This window comes from Marmota marmota, unplaced genomic scaffold (genome assembly GCF_001458135.2).
Source record: "Marmota marmota marmota unplaced genomic scaffold, marMar, whole genome shotgun sequence".
Classification (NCBI taxonomy): Eukaryota; Metazoa; Chordata; class Mammalia; order Rodentia; family Sciuridae; genus Marmota; species Marmota marmota.
Window position 1 is genome coordinate 21487565 of NW_026000242.1, and position 16874 is coordinate 21504438.

The 16874-nt window shown below is 33.7% G+C and overlaps 1 protein-coding gene across 2 annotated transcripts in view; it reads left to right on the forward strand.

Moving 5' to 3' along the window:
• Positions 1-16874, forward strand: part of Pgr (progesterone receptor) — a 76369-nt gene that overhangs the window by 26318 nt on the left and 33177 nt on the right. For both annotated transcript variants that reach the window (XM_015489959.2, XM_048795588.1), the window contains exon 3: positions 9397-9513. In XM_015489959.2, the coding sequence (XP_015345445.1) occupies positions 9397-9513 (117 nt within the window). The remainder of the gene's footprint in view (positions 1-9396; positions 9514-16874) is intronic.

A 16874-nucleotide genomic window follows, 5' to 3' on the forward strand; every position in this document is an offset into this window, starting at 1 on the left:
CCCCGTCTCGAACCCAGAATTCAGCCCTGAGTACGGTGCTTGCACGGCTGGCAGAAACTGCAGCGCTGTATCCCTGCGTCGCTATCTCCTCGTTTCCCAGCACGCTGCAGACTCTAGCCGCGGGGCGATTTGCTGAATAAGCAGTGTTACCCTCCATGCGACAAACCTCTCGCGTTTGAGTCCCCGTAGCCGATCCTCGTGCGATGGAAATCCTTCCTCCAGGTTCCGGAGCACCCCACTATTGCTGTAAATTCCTAACAAGATAGCCTTTAGCCGTCCTGACTTGTCATACTCCCACACAGTGAAGCAGCACATGGGGGCAATGCACTCCCCTCGCTGCCATCTTCCTAACCCCTCTAAAGTACTGTTTCTACACATTCACCCCCATAGCAATAGCAGGGAGACAATGACATAATGGTTATGGACATTACTTCTACAAGTAACGTGAGCATAGGTCATTCCCATACTTTTTCAGATTAAAAACACAGTTGAAAGGCTTATCAATAGGTTAGATCAGGGAGAAGAAAGACTATCAGAACTTGAAGAAAGGTTGAGGGATTATCACATTCTGACAGTAATAAAGAAAACAATAGGGAAGAATGAACTGAATATGTAAGATTTCTGGAACACAATTAAAAGAAGAAACATGCATGCTTGGAATAGATAAAGAAGAAGAGCTACAGTCTGAAGACATAGAAAACCTATTTAATGAAATAAATAGCAGAAAATTTACCAAATCTTGGGAAAGACACTGACATCCAGACACAGGAAGCATTTAGAACCCCAAATAGACATGACAGGAAAAACATGACAAATTATAGTTAAACTATCAAAAGTACAGAACAAAGAAAGAATATTAAAAGCTGAAAAAGAGAAGCACCAAGTCAAATTTAAAGGAAAACCCATCTGAATAACAGCATATTTCTCATCAGAAATTCTAAAGGCCATGAGACATGGAATAACACATTTTAAATTCTAAAAGACACAGCCACATCAATGTTTATAGCAGCACAATTCACAACAGCTAAACTGTAGAGCCAACCTAGATGTCCTTCAGTGGATAAATGGATAAAAAAATGTGGCATTTATACACAATGGAATATTGCTCAGCACTAAAAAAGAACAAGATCATGGCATTTGTAGGTAAATGGATGGCATTAGAGAAGATTATGCTAAGTGTAGTTAGCCAATCCCAAAAAACATATGCCGAATGTTTTCTCTGATATAAGGGGGGTGACTCAAAGTGGGGTAGGGAGGGAGAGCATGGGAGGAAGATTATTTCTATACAGGGAAGAGGAGTGGGAGGGGAAGGGAGGGGGAAGGGTAATAGCAAGGATGGTGGAAGGTGATGGTCATCATTATTAAAATACATGTATGAAGATATGAATTTGATGTCAACATACCTTATATACTAACAGAGATATGATAAATTGTGGCATATATGAGTATTAAGAATTGTAATGCAAAAAAAAGAGGGTACATGTATAATGTCATAATTTGGTGCGAACATACTTTATATGCAGTTACAAAGAATTGTGCTGTAAATGGGTAATAATGAGTGTAATGCATTCCACTATTGTCGTGTATGTAAAAATAAATAAATAAATTCTAAAAAAAATAACTGCCAATAGATCACTATGCTCAGCAAAGTAATATTTCATAATTGAAAAAAATAAAGACCGCCATAACAAGCAAAAACTAAAGAAATTAATAACTATTAAACCAACATTATAGAAGATACTTAAGGGGATCCTACACCTGGAAGAGGAAAAAGATAAACACAAGCATGAGAACATGGCTAAATTATCCATTTAAATAACAAATTTTAAAAATAAATCCCATTAAAATAGTAGATAAGCAAGTGAAAATTTGTAAGCAAATAATATTAACACAGAAACCATCAAACCTGTAAAGTTGAACAACAGAAGAAACTACTATAGAATATTCAAAATAACCATATGAAATATAAAAGAAAGAAAGAAAAAGAAAAGAACAGAAACAAGTACATACCTATTATTAATAACCCTGAATGTAAATTGTGTCTAAATTCTTTAATTAAAAGATAAAGACTGACTTATTGGGTGAAAAAAAATAAGACCCAACAGTATGCTGCATGCAAGAAACTCACTTTACATGCAAACACATACATAAATCAAAGTGAAAAGACAGAAAATTATATTTCAAGAAAATAGAATCTGACAATAAATAGGAATAACTAAACTTATATCTGATGAAACAGACTTTAAGCCAAAATCAGACAGAAGACAAAGAATCTCCCTATGTATTGATAAAGGAAATGATGCATTTATAAGATATATGAATTGTAAATGGATATACACCAAATGTCAGAGCCATCCAATTTTATAAAACTCACATGCTCTACATAAAGGGAGAGATATGCACTAATACAATAATAGGAGGTAACTTCACTACCTCATTCTCACCAATAGACAGACTACTCAGAAAAAAAAAACAAGAAGCATCAGAGTTAAATTACACTATAGTTCAAATGAACTTAACAACATTTACAGAATATTCTATCCAACAGCTACACAAAATACATTGTTTTTTATTAGCACATTGACATTTTTCCAAAATAGAACATATATTAGGCCATAAAACCAATCTCATCAAAATTTTAAAACTTGAAAGAATTCATCAGGTCAGAATGTAATGAAACTAGAAATCAACAGTGAGAGAATCTACAACAGTTATACAAACGAAGTTGAACAATATACTTTTGAATGAACATGGTTCATTGATGAAATGATGGGATTAAAAATTCCTAGAATTAAATGTAAATGGAAACAATATGTACCAGAACCTGTAGCATGCAGCAAAAGCAATAATGAGAGGGCAGTTTATAGACATAAATGCCTACATTAAAAAACAGAAATCTCAGACAAACAACCTAATGATGCATTGTAAAGTCTTAGAAAAATAAGAACAAACTAGACTCCAAGTTGTAGAATAGTAGAAATAATAAAGATCAGGGCAGAAATAAATAGATACTGAAAGAACAATATGAATGATCAACATAATAATGAGATTTTTAAAAAATAAAATTGACTAACCCTTGGCTTAACTAAAAAAAGAAAGAGAGAAAAGACCCAATAAATAAAATGAGAGATGAAAAGGGTATATTATAGCAGATATCACTGAAATTTATAGGATTAATAAGGATTATTTTGAAAGACTATATGCAATTAAAATGGAAAATCTGGAAGAAATGGACACATTTCTGGATGTACATGATCTAACAAAACCAAGCCTAAAGATTATGGTTTTAGAATATAATAATCTTAAGTAGATCAATAAGAGTAAGTGAGATTGAAACAGTCTTCCAACAAAGAAAATCCCAGGACTAGACATATTCACAGCCGAATTTCACCAGACTTTAAAAGAATTAACACAATGTGCCTCAAACTATTCCATTAAATAGATAGGGAAGGTACTCTTCCAAACTAATTCTGTAAAGTCAGTATTACCCTGCTAACAAGATGAGATAAGAACAAAACCACCACCACAACAAAAACTCTAGACCAAATTCCTTGATGAACACAGATGACAAATTTCCCAAGAAAATACTTGGAAATCAAATTTAACAGCACATTACAAAGGTCAGACACCATGACCAAGTTGATTTCCTTCCAGGGATACAAGAATGCTTCAAAAAACACAAGTCAATAAACATTAAATAGCACATAAATAGAATCAAGAATAAAAATGACATGGTCATCTTAATAGATGCAGAAAAGACTTTTGACAAAATTCAGCATTCCTTCATGATAAAAAGCCCTGAATAAATTATATACAAAAAGATCATTAAATTATACATAAAAGAATCATCATACCTCACATATAAAGGCTTTATATGACAAACTAATAGCTGACAACATATAAAATGGGGAAAAACTGGAAGTATTTCCACTAAATCAGGAACAGTCAAGGGTGCCCATTCTTATAAAATATAATACTTTCAATTTAGCTGGAACAATTAAGCAAAAGAAAGAAATAAAAAGGATACAAATAGAGAAAGAGAGAATCAACTTATCTCTATTCACAGATAGGATTCTGTAAAAGGCTTTTAGAACTAATAAACAAGTTCAGCAAAGTAGCAGGATACAAAGTCAACATATAAAATTCAGTACCTTTTCTATACACCAATAAAGAACACATTGAGAAAGAAATCAAGAAAAGAAATCCCACTCACAATAGCAAAAAATCCTATGAATAAACCTTACCAAGGAAGTGAAAGAACTGTGGTGAAAATTATAAAACACTAAAAAAGAAAAAAAAGAAGACATTAGTAGATGAAAAGACTTCCCATGATCATGAATTAGGAGAATTAATGTTGTTAAAATGGCTATACCTCTGGAAGTGATCTACACATTCAATGCAATTTCCATCAAAATACCAATGATATTTTTTTTTGTAGAAGTAAAAAAAAATGATTCTTAAATTCAGATGGGAGCACAAAGGACCCAGAATAGCCAAAGCAACCTTAAGAAAAGAGTAATAATGGAGGTATCACGATACCTGATTTTGAAATATATTACAAAGTCATAAATAACCAAAATATCACAATTTGGACATAAAAACAGACACACTAGACTAATGGATTAGAATAGAAGTCCCAGAAATAAACCTACACTTTTACAGCCAATTGATTCTCTTCAAAGGTGCCAAAAACACACCTTGGAGAAAAGGCAGCCTCTTCCCCAAATAGTACTGGGGAAAACTGGATATCCTCATGTAGAAGACTGAAACTTACCTCCATTTATCACTCGGTACAAAAGTCAACTCAAAATTGATCAAACACCTTGATGTAACATCAGACACTTTGAAATGACTAGAAGATAACATTGGGAAAATACTTCAGAATATTTGCATAAGCAATCATTTCCTGAATCGGACTCCAATACCTCAGAAAACAAGAATTGACAAATGGGATCACATCAAATTCAAAAGCATCTGCACAGTAAAAGAAACCATCAGCAGAATAAAAAGGCAACTTTAAGAATAGGAGAAAAACTTTGCCACATATTCATCTGACAAAAAATTAATATTCAGAATATATAAAGAACTTAAAAAAGTTTAGCAACAAAAGGGTGAATGATTTGAACAGACACTTCTCAAAAGAAGTACAAATGAACAATAAGTGTGTGAAAAAATGCTCAATATCTTTAGCGACTGAAGAAATATAAATCAAAGTTACATTAAGATTCCATCTTATCATAGTGATAATGGCTATTTTTAAAAATAAATAACAAATGATGGCAAGGAGATTTTAAAAAAGGAAACTTTATACATTGTTGATAGGAACATAAATTAGCACAAGTACTGTGGTAATAAGTTTGGAGATTCCTCATAAAGTTACAAATAGAACTTCCATATTATCTAACTATTCTACTCTTAGGTATTTATCTGAAGGAAATTAAATCAGCATACATAAGTGATACCTGCATATTTGTCTTTATTGTGGCACTGTTTATAATAGCCAAGATGTGGAACAGCTTAGGTGCCCCTCAACAGATGAATGGATAAAGAAAACATGGTATATGTACAAAAGGGACTAGTACTCAGCCATTAAGTAGACTGAAATTACGTCATTTGTAGGAAAATGCATGAAACTGGAAGACATCACATATTTTTCTCTCATATATAAAAACAAACAAACAAAAAACTGGAAGTAGAAATGTAGAAGAGGAGAAAAGGGACTAATAGGGAAAGAGAAGGGGTTAGAGAGGAAAGGGGGAGAAAAAGTAGAAGGGAAAATACAAGGCATGATATATCTTTGTGTGTAAAATCAGCATAAAATCCATCAATTTGTACAAGTAATGTGTTAATCATTATAATAGAGAAAAATCTACAGACTGTGTAACTCCCGTCAAATTAATAATGTCATTCTTCAAAGAGCTAGAAAAAAAGTCTTAAAATTCATATGGAAGAATAACAGACTCAGAGTTGTCAAAGTCATCCTGAGCAGTAAGAATGATTATGGATGGATCACAATACCTGATCTCAAATTATCCTAGAACTATAGTAATAAAATATGGTAATGGCATAAAAAATAGACATGAAGACCAATGAATAGAATAGAGGTCACAAAGACAAATCCATATAGGTATGGTCATCTGATCTTGACCAAGGTGCCAAAGACATACATTGGAGGAAATAATAGTCTTTTTAACAAATGATGATGGGAAACTGCATATCCACATGTAAAAAAATAAAGCTAGACCCCTATCTGTCACCCTACACAAACATCAAATCAAAGTGGATCACAGACCTAAGAATTGGACCAGAAACACTACAATTGCAAGAAGAAAATACAGTGTCAACACTTTTACATTGGCACAAGTACCAATTTCCTTAATAACATACCTCAAGCTCAAGAAATAAAACTAAGAATCAATAAGTGGATGGCATCAAATTAAAAAGCTTCTTCAGAGCAAAGGAAGCAATTAAGAGCCTGAAGAGAAAGCCTACAGAATGAGTGAAAATCTTCACCAACTATTCTTCTGATGGGGGAGTAACATATAGAATATATAAAGAACTTAAAAAAAACACCAAGAAAACCAAATAACCTAATCAATAAATGGGCAAATGATTTAAACAGACATTGGTACAAAGAAGAAATAAAAATGGCCAATAAATATTCCCTTACCAATCAGGGAAATGCAATCAAAACTATACTGAGGTTTCATCTTACTCCAGTTAGAATGACAATCATTAAGAATACTAATAACAATAACTACTAGTGAGGATGTGGGGAAAAATACACTCATATATTGTTAGAGGAATTGTAAATTGGTACGACCACTTCAAAAAGCAGTATGGGGATTCCTCAAAACCCTAGGAAAGGCACTACCATATGACTCAGCTATCTTACTGCTAGGTATTTATCCAAAACAACTAAAATCATCATCATACTATAGTGATATGTACAAATGCATACCAATGTTTATAGCAGCACAGTTCACAAGAGCAAGTTATGGAACCAGTCTAGGTATCTGACAACAGACAATTGGATAAAGGAAATGTGGTGTGTAGCCATGATGGAGTTTTACTCAGCCACCAAGAATGTAATTATGTCACTTGCTAGTTATGAATAGAACTGGAAAACATACTATGTGAAACAAGCCAGACTCAAAAAGTAAGCATTAAATCTTTCTCTCATGTGGAAACTAGAGAGAGAGAAAACAACTAAAATCAATTGCAAAGGAGAGAATCTCACAAAAATAGGAGACCAATAGAGTAGAAAAATGGGGAGGGAGGGGAACATAGGGAAGTACTGAGGAACAAAATCTACCAAATGCTGCTATGTATGTCCATGCATGAATATGCCGCAATGCAATATATATATATAGCATATTATACATAATATACTAATCAATAATAATAGAGATCAATAGAGCAAGTGGATCAGAGGAAGGAGGAAGGGAGGGAAAGGCAAGCTAGTGGGAATGAGATTGATTAAATTATGTACATGGCATAATGAATTCCACTATTATGCATAATTACAATGCACCAAGGAAAAGAAGAAAAAACAGGAACAAGTGATTTTTAAAATTTACTATACATGACAATAAGTGAAATATTATAGGTCTTATACTATTTTGTATATTTTGACTATACATGAAACAATAAGTATAATATGTATACATTTATCCAAGAAATGTTTATCAAACCCTTATTAGATATAAGAGTTAAAGGATCAAAGGCTAGTTTCTCCTTTTACAGAACTAAGAAACGACAGGCACACAGCATTTATAATGGGAATACACTGAACATGCATTTGGCACCCAGAAAAATGTGTAAGCCTTTCTGGAAACTGTCAGGTTAAACCAGATGGGAGCAGTTAGGTATAGACTTGAAAGATAAGTAAGGTTTTGCAAACCATATTAATAGAGAAAAAGGGAGCACAGTCAAAGACAGTAAGGAATATTGGGGTAATACAATGATATTAGTGCAGATAGAGTGTAAAGAACATCAAAGAGAGTAAGTAACTTAAAAGAAAAGGCAGAATAATACTCACCCCCTCTTTGTCCACCCTAAAACAGACAATAGGTGTCCCAAGGAGAAAGAGAAAGCATTGTGCTCCATTACAGAGTTCAGTGAATAGTTCTTCAGGTTTTGACAGGGACAGATATACAAACATTAAAGGCAAGAGCTGGACACTATCTCGTATTTGAGTGAACTTTCCTATTTTTCATCCTGTGCCATCCATCCTACTTGTAGTAGCTTATAGCTGATAAATACTCCTGGATACTTTACAACTCCTGATAGTGACAGTGTAGGTAGAGAACAAGGATGCTATCAAATGAATTGCTCAAGTGGTTTAATAGAGTGACTTATGATACAAGTAGAATTGTAAAGTCACATTGTTATGATGGACTGAAGGGAAGCAATAATGTGCAATTAATAAGGACTAAGCAAGAGGACCTGGGTATGGATGTATTCTTCAAACCCAGAAAATAAGTTGGGAACTGTTATCTGAAGAAAACAAGGTAGAAATAGACATTATGCTGGATTTATAACCCCAAAGTTTAACATTTTACAGATTTCTAGGATAATGTCAAAAAGTTAATGCATCTGTGCATAAATGCCTTCACTTGAATATCAATCATCCTGACGCAATGACACATGTAATGGAGTGGCCCTTATGTTTCTCTTTCATTCTTGGTGACTGAGTCCTTTGTGGTACGGAGGCAGTACTTAGGATCTATGCCAAATTATCTCAGTGGGCTATATGGTTGGAACTTCCTGGCTGTAGAACTTTTTTAACCAAAAAAAAAAATTGCATAAAGAAGATTAAACACTAACTATACCCCTTACATTTTGCTTGCATGGGGTCTAGTTTATAGTTCCATTGGACCAACTCTTTGTGTTAAAGATGATCATAACTTATACTGGACTGAGCTTCCAGGTTTCCTGCAGTCATTCCAGCTGTTATGGGCAGTTCCCAATGATAAGAATTGTGCCAGCCCTTCAAGGAAGTGACTTCGTGCCAGTGCTCTCAATATCAGAAATCTTCCTTCCTACTCACACTTCAAATGTTGAACTGCTAAATTTTTTTTAAATCCCTAATGGCTTTTAAGAATTGCATCCTACTTGGTAACTATGATAACCTCTTTTATATTTAAAATGTGTTTGAATTTATTTACTTTTTGAATTTATTTACTACTTCTCATTACCTCATTTAGGCCCCTGAAGTCACAGGTAGAGTGTTGAGCAGGTTTGAGCACCACCAACATTCAGTGATGCCAAGCAAGAGGTTGGCTTAGAGTCATGGACCTGCTATTGTGTGTTGATCCTCTGTTCAGTCATTTTTGAATAAAATTTTCAATGGTCTTAGATATTGCAAATAATTTTTACTTTTTCACTTTGTAGGACAGCATAACTATTTATGTGCTGGAAGAAATGACTGCATTGTTGATAAAATCCGCAGAAAAAACTGTCCAGCATGTCGCCTTAGAAAGTGCTGCCAGGCTGGCATGGTCCTTGGAGGTAAAATTGATGTTTTCTTTAATAACATATTTATGCTTTAACACTTTGGGTCCGAAAATACTAATTTTCTTTATTCTTGCTTTATTTTTTTCTGTCTTGATTATTGATGGTGACTCTTCACACTTGAGTGTCTGAATGAAGCATATGGATGTGTTGTCTTTTTTTCTAGATTCATGAAATTTTCCTACATATGATGCATTAATAATACTTTATAATATGCAGTCTATATCATGTCATTTTATGTTGTTGTTTATGGTATCTTTTTTAAAAAAAATTAAATAATCACACATTAAATCCCACTTAAATAATCAATGTTCTCCCTTTATGCTGTTCTCTGCCCAGAAATAATATAAATAGTATATTCAGAATAATCTGAGTTTTTCACATTCATTTCCTTATCCTACTTACAAATAGTTTTTGTATTAAGAGATAGGAATCTAACTTCATTTTCCATATGGATAACCTATTACCATAGCATATTTATTGACACAATGGTCCCAAACTTTTTAAAAGTACACCACCTAGATTAATAAAAATGTTTGAAGCCTCCAACCCACAATGTAGGTTTGTTTATAAATACACACATACAGGACTACCAAATTGTATGTTAATGATTTTTAATTTATTTTTATTTTTAGACTAAATTATAAATATGAATTGTCACATTTTTCTAACAATACTCAAATTAAAAATTCCAGTGAAATTTGTAATACCACTTCTGTTGGTATTACCAAATTCCTAAGTTTGTTCTTTTACTGACTTCTCTATCCCTGAACCATTACCACAGTATCTGAAGTGCTGTAGTTCCATATATGTTGATACCTGGTGGAATAACTATCCCTAAATTATGTTTTTTCAGCATAATTGGTGCTTCTTGTTCACCTGAATTTTCCTCTTAAAGTAACATTTAAAGGCTTATTCTCGGTGGTTTCCAGTACTTGAAACCCTGCATGAGTTCATACCCCAGGAATAATTAAATACATTTTAAATTTCCTTGCCTCTCTTTTTACATCAGATAATCTTTCCAATAACATCCTACACTAACAAACTGAAGTTGTTTCAGTTTGTCTTCCCCCAAAAAACATATTGCCATCCAAAATAATTCGTTTAAAATTCATTTAGAATTTCATAATCTGAGATGGCTTGTAAGGACTAACATATAATGCAATATTTTTTGAAGGACAATTCTAGGATTAAAAATAAAACCTATTGTACTTCAGGTTTATATGATAGATTCATTCAAATCTAGCGGTGTCCTGAAGTAGCCATCACAAACTGAGACATAGAGCAGTGGTCACTGATTTCATAAGTGGATCTGCACAGAGGCTTGTTAGAAAGAAGTGGACTGTGCACTCTGATAGGCCACAGTTCTAATGTTCTTCTGCCAGAGAGTCAGTGGCAGGAGTCTGGGGAGTGAAAAATCCAACTCCTATAAATTAGCTAATTTGTAGGATTAGATTCAAATTGCTAGGACCATATTAAATTTCTGGAATAAAGTGGAGTGTACTCGTGGTCTTTTGAAAATGAGAGTCCTTCTGAGAGTGATAATTTTGATTGCTCATGGTTGGATTCTTCCATAACTAAGAAGAGAATATCATGGAACTACTAAAAATGGAGCCCATGTCTCCTTCCTTACCTTCTTCCCTTCCCTCACCTTCATCCCTTCCCTCATTCATTTTTGTTTGATCCTCTTTTTTCATTTCTGACACACAGCCCCTTTAAATACATGGGATAACACTGAGAAACTTTTAAGATTTAATAAAATCCTAGGGTGGAATATCAGAGTTCAGAAATATGGCTTTGACATGTCATGACATAGAGTTTGTTAATGGGCAGTTTGTTCCTATCTGCTTCAGTGGCTGTGTTCTTGTAAGAATTATGTTTAAGCCATTTGGTCTTTTTGTTGCATATGATTCTTATTTTTAATGAATCACTTCCCTTACAGGTCACAGTGAACTTCTGCATTTAGTTGATTGCTGTGCAGTACTGAGTAGGAAGATAGTTATATCCTTAGTGATGGTAATATATCTTCTAATTTAGGTGTTCTTCTAACTTCTTTCCTTTAGACAACATTTTTGTTTACTGACTCACAAAGTTTTTCTGAAATGAACAGAGCTCTGTATTTTGTATTTGTGGTAAGAATGCTAAACTATTACAAAGGTCTTTCAAAAATAAGTAGATTTCTACATGATGGGATGATTAAATGAATAGTTGTGTTTGTTGAAATCTTTTTTTAAAGCCAGAGACTGTTTATGGGTTTTTGGGTGGTGGATAAATTTTTAAAAGTTGTGTTGAGAGCCAGTTTCTCTTCTACTCATCCTCTCCCTCTTTACCTAAATTCACCCCTACTTCTCTTGGCAAAGAGAATAACTTCCTGGCCTATAAAGTATGACTTCTGTAGTAAAACTTTTTAAAATCTGTTTTGTTTTGGTTTGCTCTCTGATTCTTTTTTCCTGAAGAATTCTACAATTTAAAAATTTGGGACACAACAATATTATTGTTGGTAGGACAGAGATCTGTTCTGTGCCTTTACTGTAAAAACTGAAGCCATGTGTCCTGTCTTTAAGGCAAGGATTGCTATGTGCGATGGCTGCCACCTACCTCCTTAGACTTCACAGTCTTCCTCTTATGCACCTTTCCTTTTCTACCCAAACCTTGGCTTTCCAGATAGCTCCTTTTATAGACAATACTTCTTTCTGACTAGTCCCCAGTTCCCTGAACTGAAGCCTGCAGCCACATGGTGCTTTCTGATCACCAAGTGTTCTCCCAGATCACCATCTTACACTCATCTACAGACAATGGTCCTTAGAGGATTCATTCTCACAAGTTTGCTTAAATTTTGTTGTTGTCGTTGTTTATAGGGAACTGCTTTTATGGCTGCCAACTAGAACTGTTCATTAGATCTACCAGTATCAAGTATTTTCAATTAAAATAGCTCAATATAAATTACAGATTGAGGGGTTCAAATATCTTCTCCAGTCACAGTGTGACTTTTATTTGAATGACTGAAACATAAAGACACATATTTTAAAAATCAATTCTAATATAGTTTTTGGTACATACTTTTACTTTGTATTTTCTATGATCTAGCATCTATGCTTTCTTTGAAGTATATATGCAGGTATACTCTGCTTTGACCTGGACAACAGAGGTGAAGCCTAAGAAAAGGAAAGCAAGACATTTCAGTGCAATGGTGGTTGTTAGAGCCTTGTCCAAAGGGACCAGTCCCATCACTGCACAGTGGTCATCATCCTAGACACACTTCCATAATCCCATGCAGGCAATTGAGATGATCATCTGCAAATCCACCCAAACTACAGCCGTGTTTATTATGATAATTGTAGTATAAAAGGATTTACACCAGTCCTTAATTGCCTGTTGGTATTTATCTTCTTTCCTCATTCATTTCTCAGAAAGCTTCTGGCTGCCATTAAACTTATGTTTTAATATTCAATATAATTATTCTTCCTTTTCTTCCATACAACAAATTAGTACTATCACTTGACCATCTTGTGTCATCCATTCAATATAAATATTTTGCCAGAAATAAAGACAAATAGCAAAAGAGGGGATAGCAAAATAAACAGCACTAATTTCAAACAGTATTCAGAATTAGCTATTATGACTTTTTTATTGTCTGTTTACCCACATTTGAATACTAGGAGGATACTAGCATTATTCAAATATTGCTTCCCTCCTGTTGCCTCTCTCTACCTCTAGAACACTTATTAGATAGATATTGGACTAGCCCATTCTGTCCTCTATATTTCTTAACCCTTTTGACTATTTCTCATGTTATGATCTACTGGTGTATATATAATTTAGTCAGTTCTGTATTCCAGTTTACAATTTTTTGCACTATGTTCTTAATATTTTTTTTACATTTTAGTTGTAGTATCTTTTTTAACATTTTTAAACATTTTAACATGTTTCTTTTAGAGTAGCTTTTTGCATACTTGTGTTCTTAATTCTTAAACAATTGTATACATTAAAGTCCCAAAACTCACCATTGTTGCATGCTGGTAACCACATATATTTTTCTAAATATAAATAAATAAATAGAGTAAAAGAATCCTGATTATTCATAGTATTCCCAAATATGTTGGTGTAAATACTCCCATTTGACTTTCATTGGTTACAAGTATTTGAACTAGCAAGTTTCAAAATTCTGCATATTTAACACAGTTCTCACAAGTCAGGATGAGCCAAACCCAATATACTGTTTATTGTTTCTGCTATTTCTCATTTATTGAAGCATTTGTCATTTTGGTTCATTAGCTTATATTTGGAAGAGTTAATTTTTTAATCTTGTGTGGTCTTAATTGAGGGTGCTTGTCTCTAGTGAGAATCTATATCTCATTATTCAAGCTACCTTAGCTGTTTTTTTTTTTTACAAGAGAAGGATCACTTCTATTTTTTTTAAGAGATAACAGTATAATGTTTATTGTGGCAAAGACTTTCAAATGATAAACCTGAATATAACAATAGGGAAAATTACATAAAATATAATGAATATAATAATTCAACTTCTTTAAAAGTTTGATTTCTTAAACTATAATACAGAATAACAGTACACATATTTTATGATATATTTAACATAACCAAAATTATGTTTTTTTAAAGAGAGAGGTAGAGAATTTTTTAACATTTATTTTTTAGTTTCCAGTGGCCATAACATCTTTATTTTATTTTTTATGTGGTGCTGAGGATCGAACCCAGCATCCCGCGCATGCCAGGTGAGCACGCTACCACTTGAGCCACATCCCCAGCCCAACCACAATTATGTTTAAAATTATAAATGAGATGCACTAATTCTGATTCTGGTAATTTTTAGTTTTCTATAATTGTACATGAATTATTTAAGAAACTAATATAGGAGCGTGTCGACACAGAAGAGGAATTTGTTCAATTTGGATCTTCTGTGTTCTGCTCAGCAATTTCTGTAAGTTTTTTTCAAAATTTTTATTCTAATTTGTTATGTATGACAGAAGAATGCATTATAATTCATAGTACACATATAGAGTACAATTTTTTTCATATCTCTGGTATATTCATACCATTCATGTCTTCATACATGTACTTAGGGTAATGATGTCCATCTCATTCCACCATCTTTTTTACCCCCTTGTCCCCTCCCTTTCCCTCCCTCCTCTTTGCCTTATCTAGGGTTCTATATTTACTTTTTACTTGAGTTTTCCCACACACTGCAAGTAAATCACTGCACAGCTGGATAAGGGGGAACTGTGATTAAGAATGATCAAAGGAGGCTTTACCCACACACCAAGCCAGGACTAGAACAGATACACTTCCTTTCCATGTTTGTTTGTCAGTGGATAGAGGAGTTCTTTATTTTTGACCCTTTGATATTACTGGCTTTGAAGAGTTTAGATATGCACTTAAAAATGCTGATTATTTTCTATTCATCATTTTTATTTTAGGTACTCTGGAAAAGGAGATTGATAAGGTATCTAATTGCCAGTAGGAGAAGTTTATCTACAATTTCATTTTGAGTTTAACCAAATACATTAACTCTACTCTTAAAAGTTTAAATTTTATCAATAAGTTAGAAGAGGACTTTTGGACTATCTCTGTAAGAACTGACATAGCACAGCACTGTAATAAAGAATAAGGATGCAAAGTCAGAAAATCTGGGGTTTAATTTCAAATTCCACGCTGACTAGCTGTGGAATTTCAAACACACATCTTAACCTTACATCTGTGTATTTTCCCTGTTCAAATACATATTGAGAGTTATTGTGAAGGTGAATGAAATTATATATCCAAAATTATAGCATAGTGTTTGGTGTACAGAAATGCTTGATGAATGGCAGCTTCAAATATCTTTATATATTGAATTGAACTCAGAATTCAAGTTCAAGAATTGAACTCAGGGGGACTTAACTACTGAGCCTCAGCCCTTTTTTATACTTTATTTAGAGACAGAGTCTCACTGAGTTCCTTAGTGCCTCACCATTGCTGAGGCTGGTTTTAAACTTGCAATCCTCCTGCCTCAGCCTCCCAAGCCACTGGGATTACAGGCATGAGCCACCACCACCATGTCTGGCTTCAAATATCTTTTACGTTCTGAAGCAGTTTGGCAAATATTATCATTGGCAAAACAATTATTTAATTTTAACACAAAGCACATTCTTATGTCCTCACAAAATTTTTAATTAATTATTTATAAGAGCTTGAAAAATCTATGCATACATCTTGGAGTTGAAATTAATTTACAGAATTCTGGCTGCTAGAGGTATTTAATTAAAGTAGTAGCTGCTAGATATTGTTATTATATATATTTATGTTCTTAAACTATATATGCCTGTAGAAGCATAATTGGAAACACGTCTTCACATAGTAGAAAACAATACTTCTAAAGGCAGGAATGTATTTATTAGTTGAATTTTTTCCTGGAGAGGAGATCATCTTAGGTGTTTTGAGTTAGAAGTACTTTGATAGCTGTTTGAGAGAAGAGTCTGTGACTCCAGGAGCATGCTGAAGGTACAAACAATACTTGCTAATTTGATCTACTGAAGATGAGAGAGAGGGAGAGGGGAAGGAATTTGTGTTGCTTAGGATGTAGGCAGGAGAAGTGAGGTAAAGAAGTGAGGTGACAGTGAGAGGTCTACAGTACACACCACTTCCTTGACTTCCTAAACCTTCATCACAGTTTTACTAAAGCATAGAAAAACATGTGGTTTTGGCCTTGCCCACTCCTCCTAGATCTGTGCCATTGTCTTTGGGTACCTAAGACAACTGAATGGAAACCTGAGATTCTCACCTCCCTTTGGTTTCCTTTGGTTGATGACTGGTTTCTTCTGGTTGGATGGCTTTATTAATCCTTAGAGTTCAGTAACTAATCCTTGAAGTTCAGGATTTAGCTCTACCTTAATCTATTAATTTTTCTTGAAACAGAGTAAACCATTTTGTCTGAAAATTTAAGTCTTCACATATATTTGACATGCAGTGGGATTCTTTGAAATTTTTTTTTCACATTTTTTTTCATGTTTTTCACAATTCCTCTTCTAACTTACATATGTTTTACATCTGATTTTTGCTTTTATAGTCTCTTTTTATTATTTCTATTTTTTTACTGAATTCTGATGGTATATGTTTGATACCTATTACACATTTAAATCTGGGCCACTCTGTCTTCATCTGCTGTTCAACTTAGTGATTGTTAGTTGGTTTTCCTTGTTTTCTTTTCCTGATTCACCAAGCCTTATTTTGTTTAGCCCCTTATTACTTGAGCTACAAGATGTGAAATCTCAGCCATTTAGATGGATGTAGAAGAGAAGGAAACAGTGATTGGAGATATAAAAGTAGCTGTCATGGAAAGGTATTAACCACTTTGCAGGGAT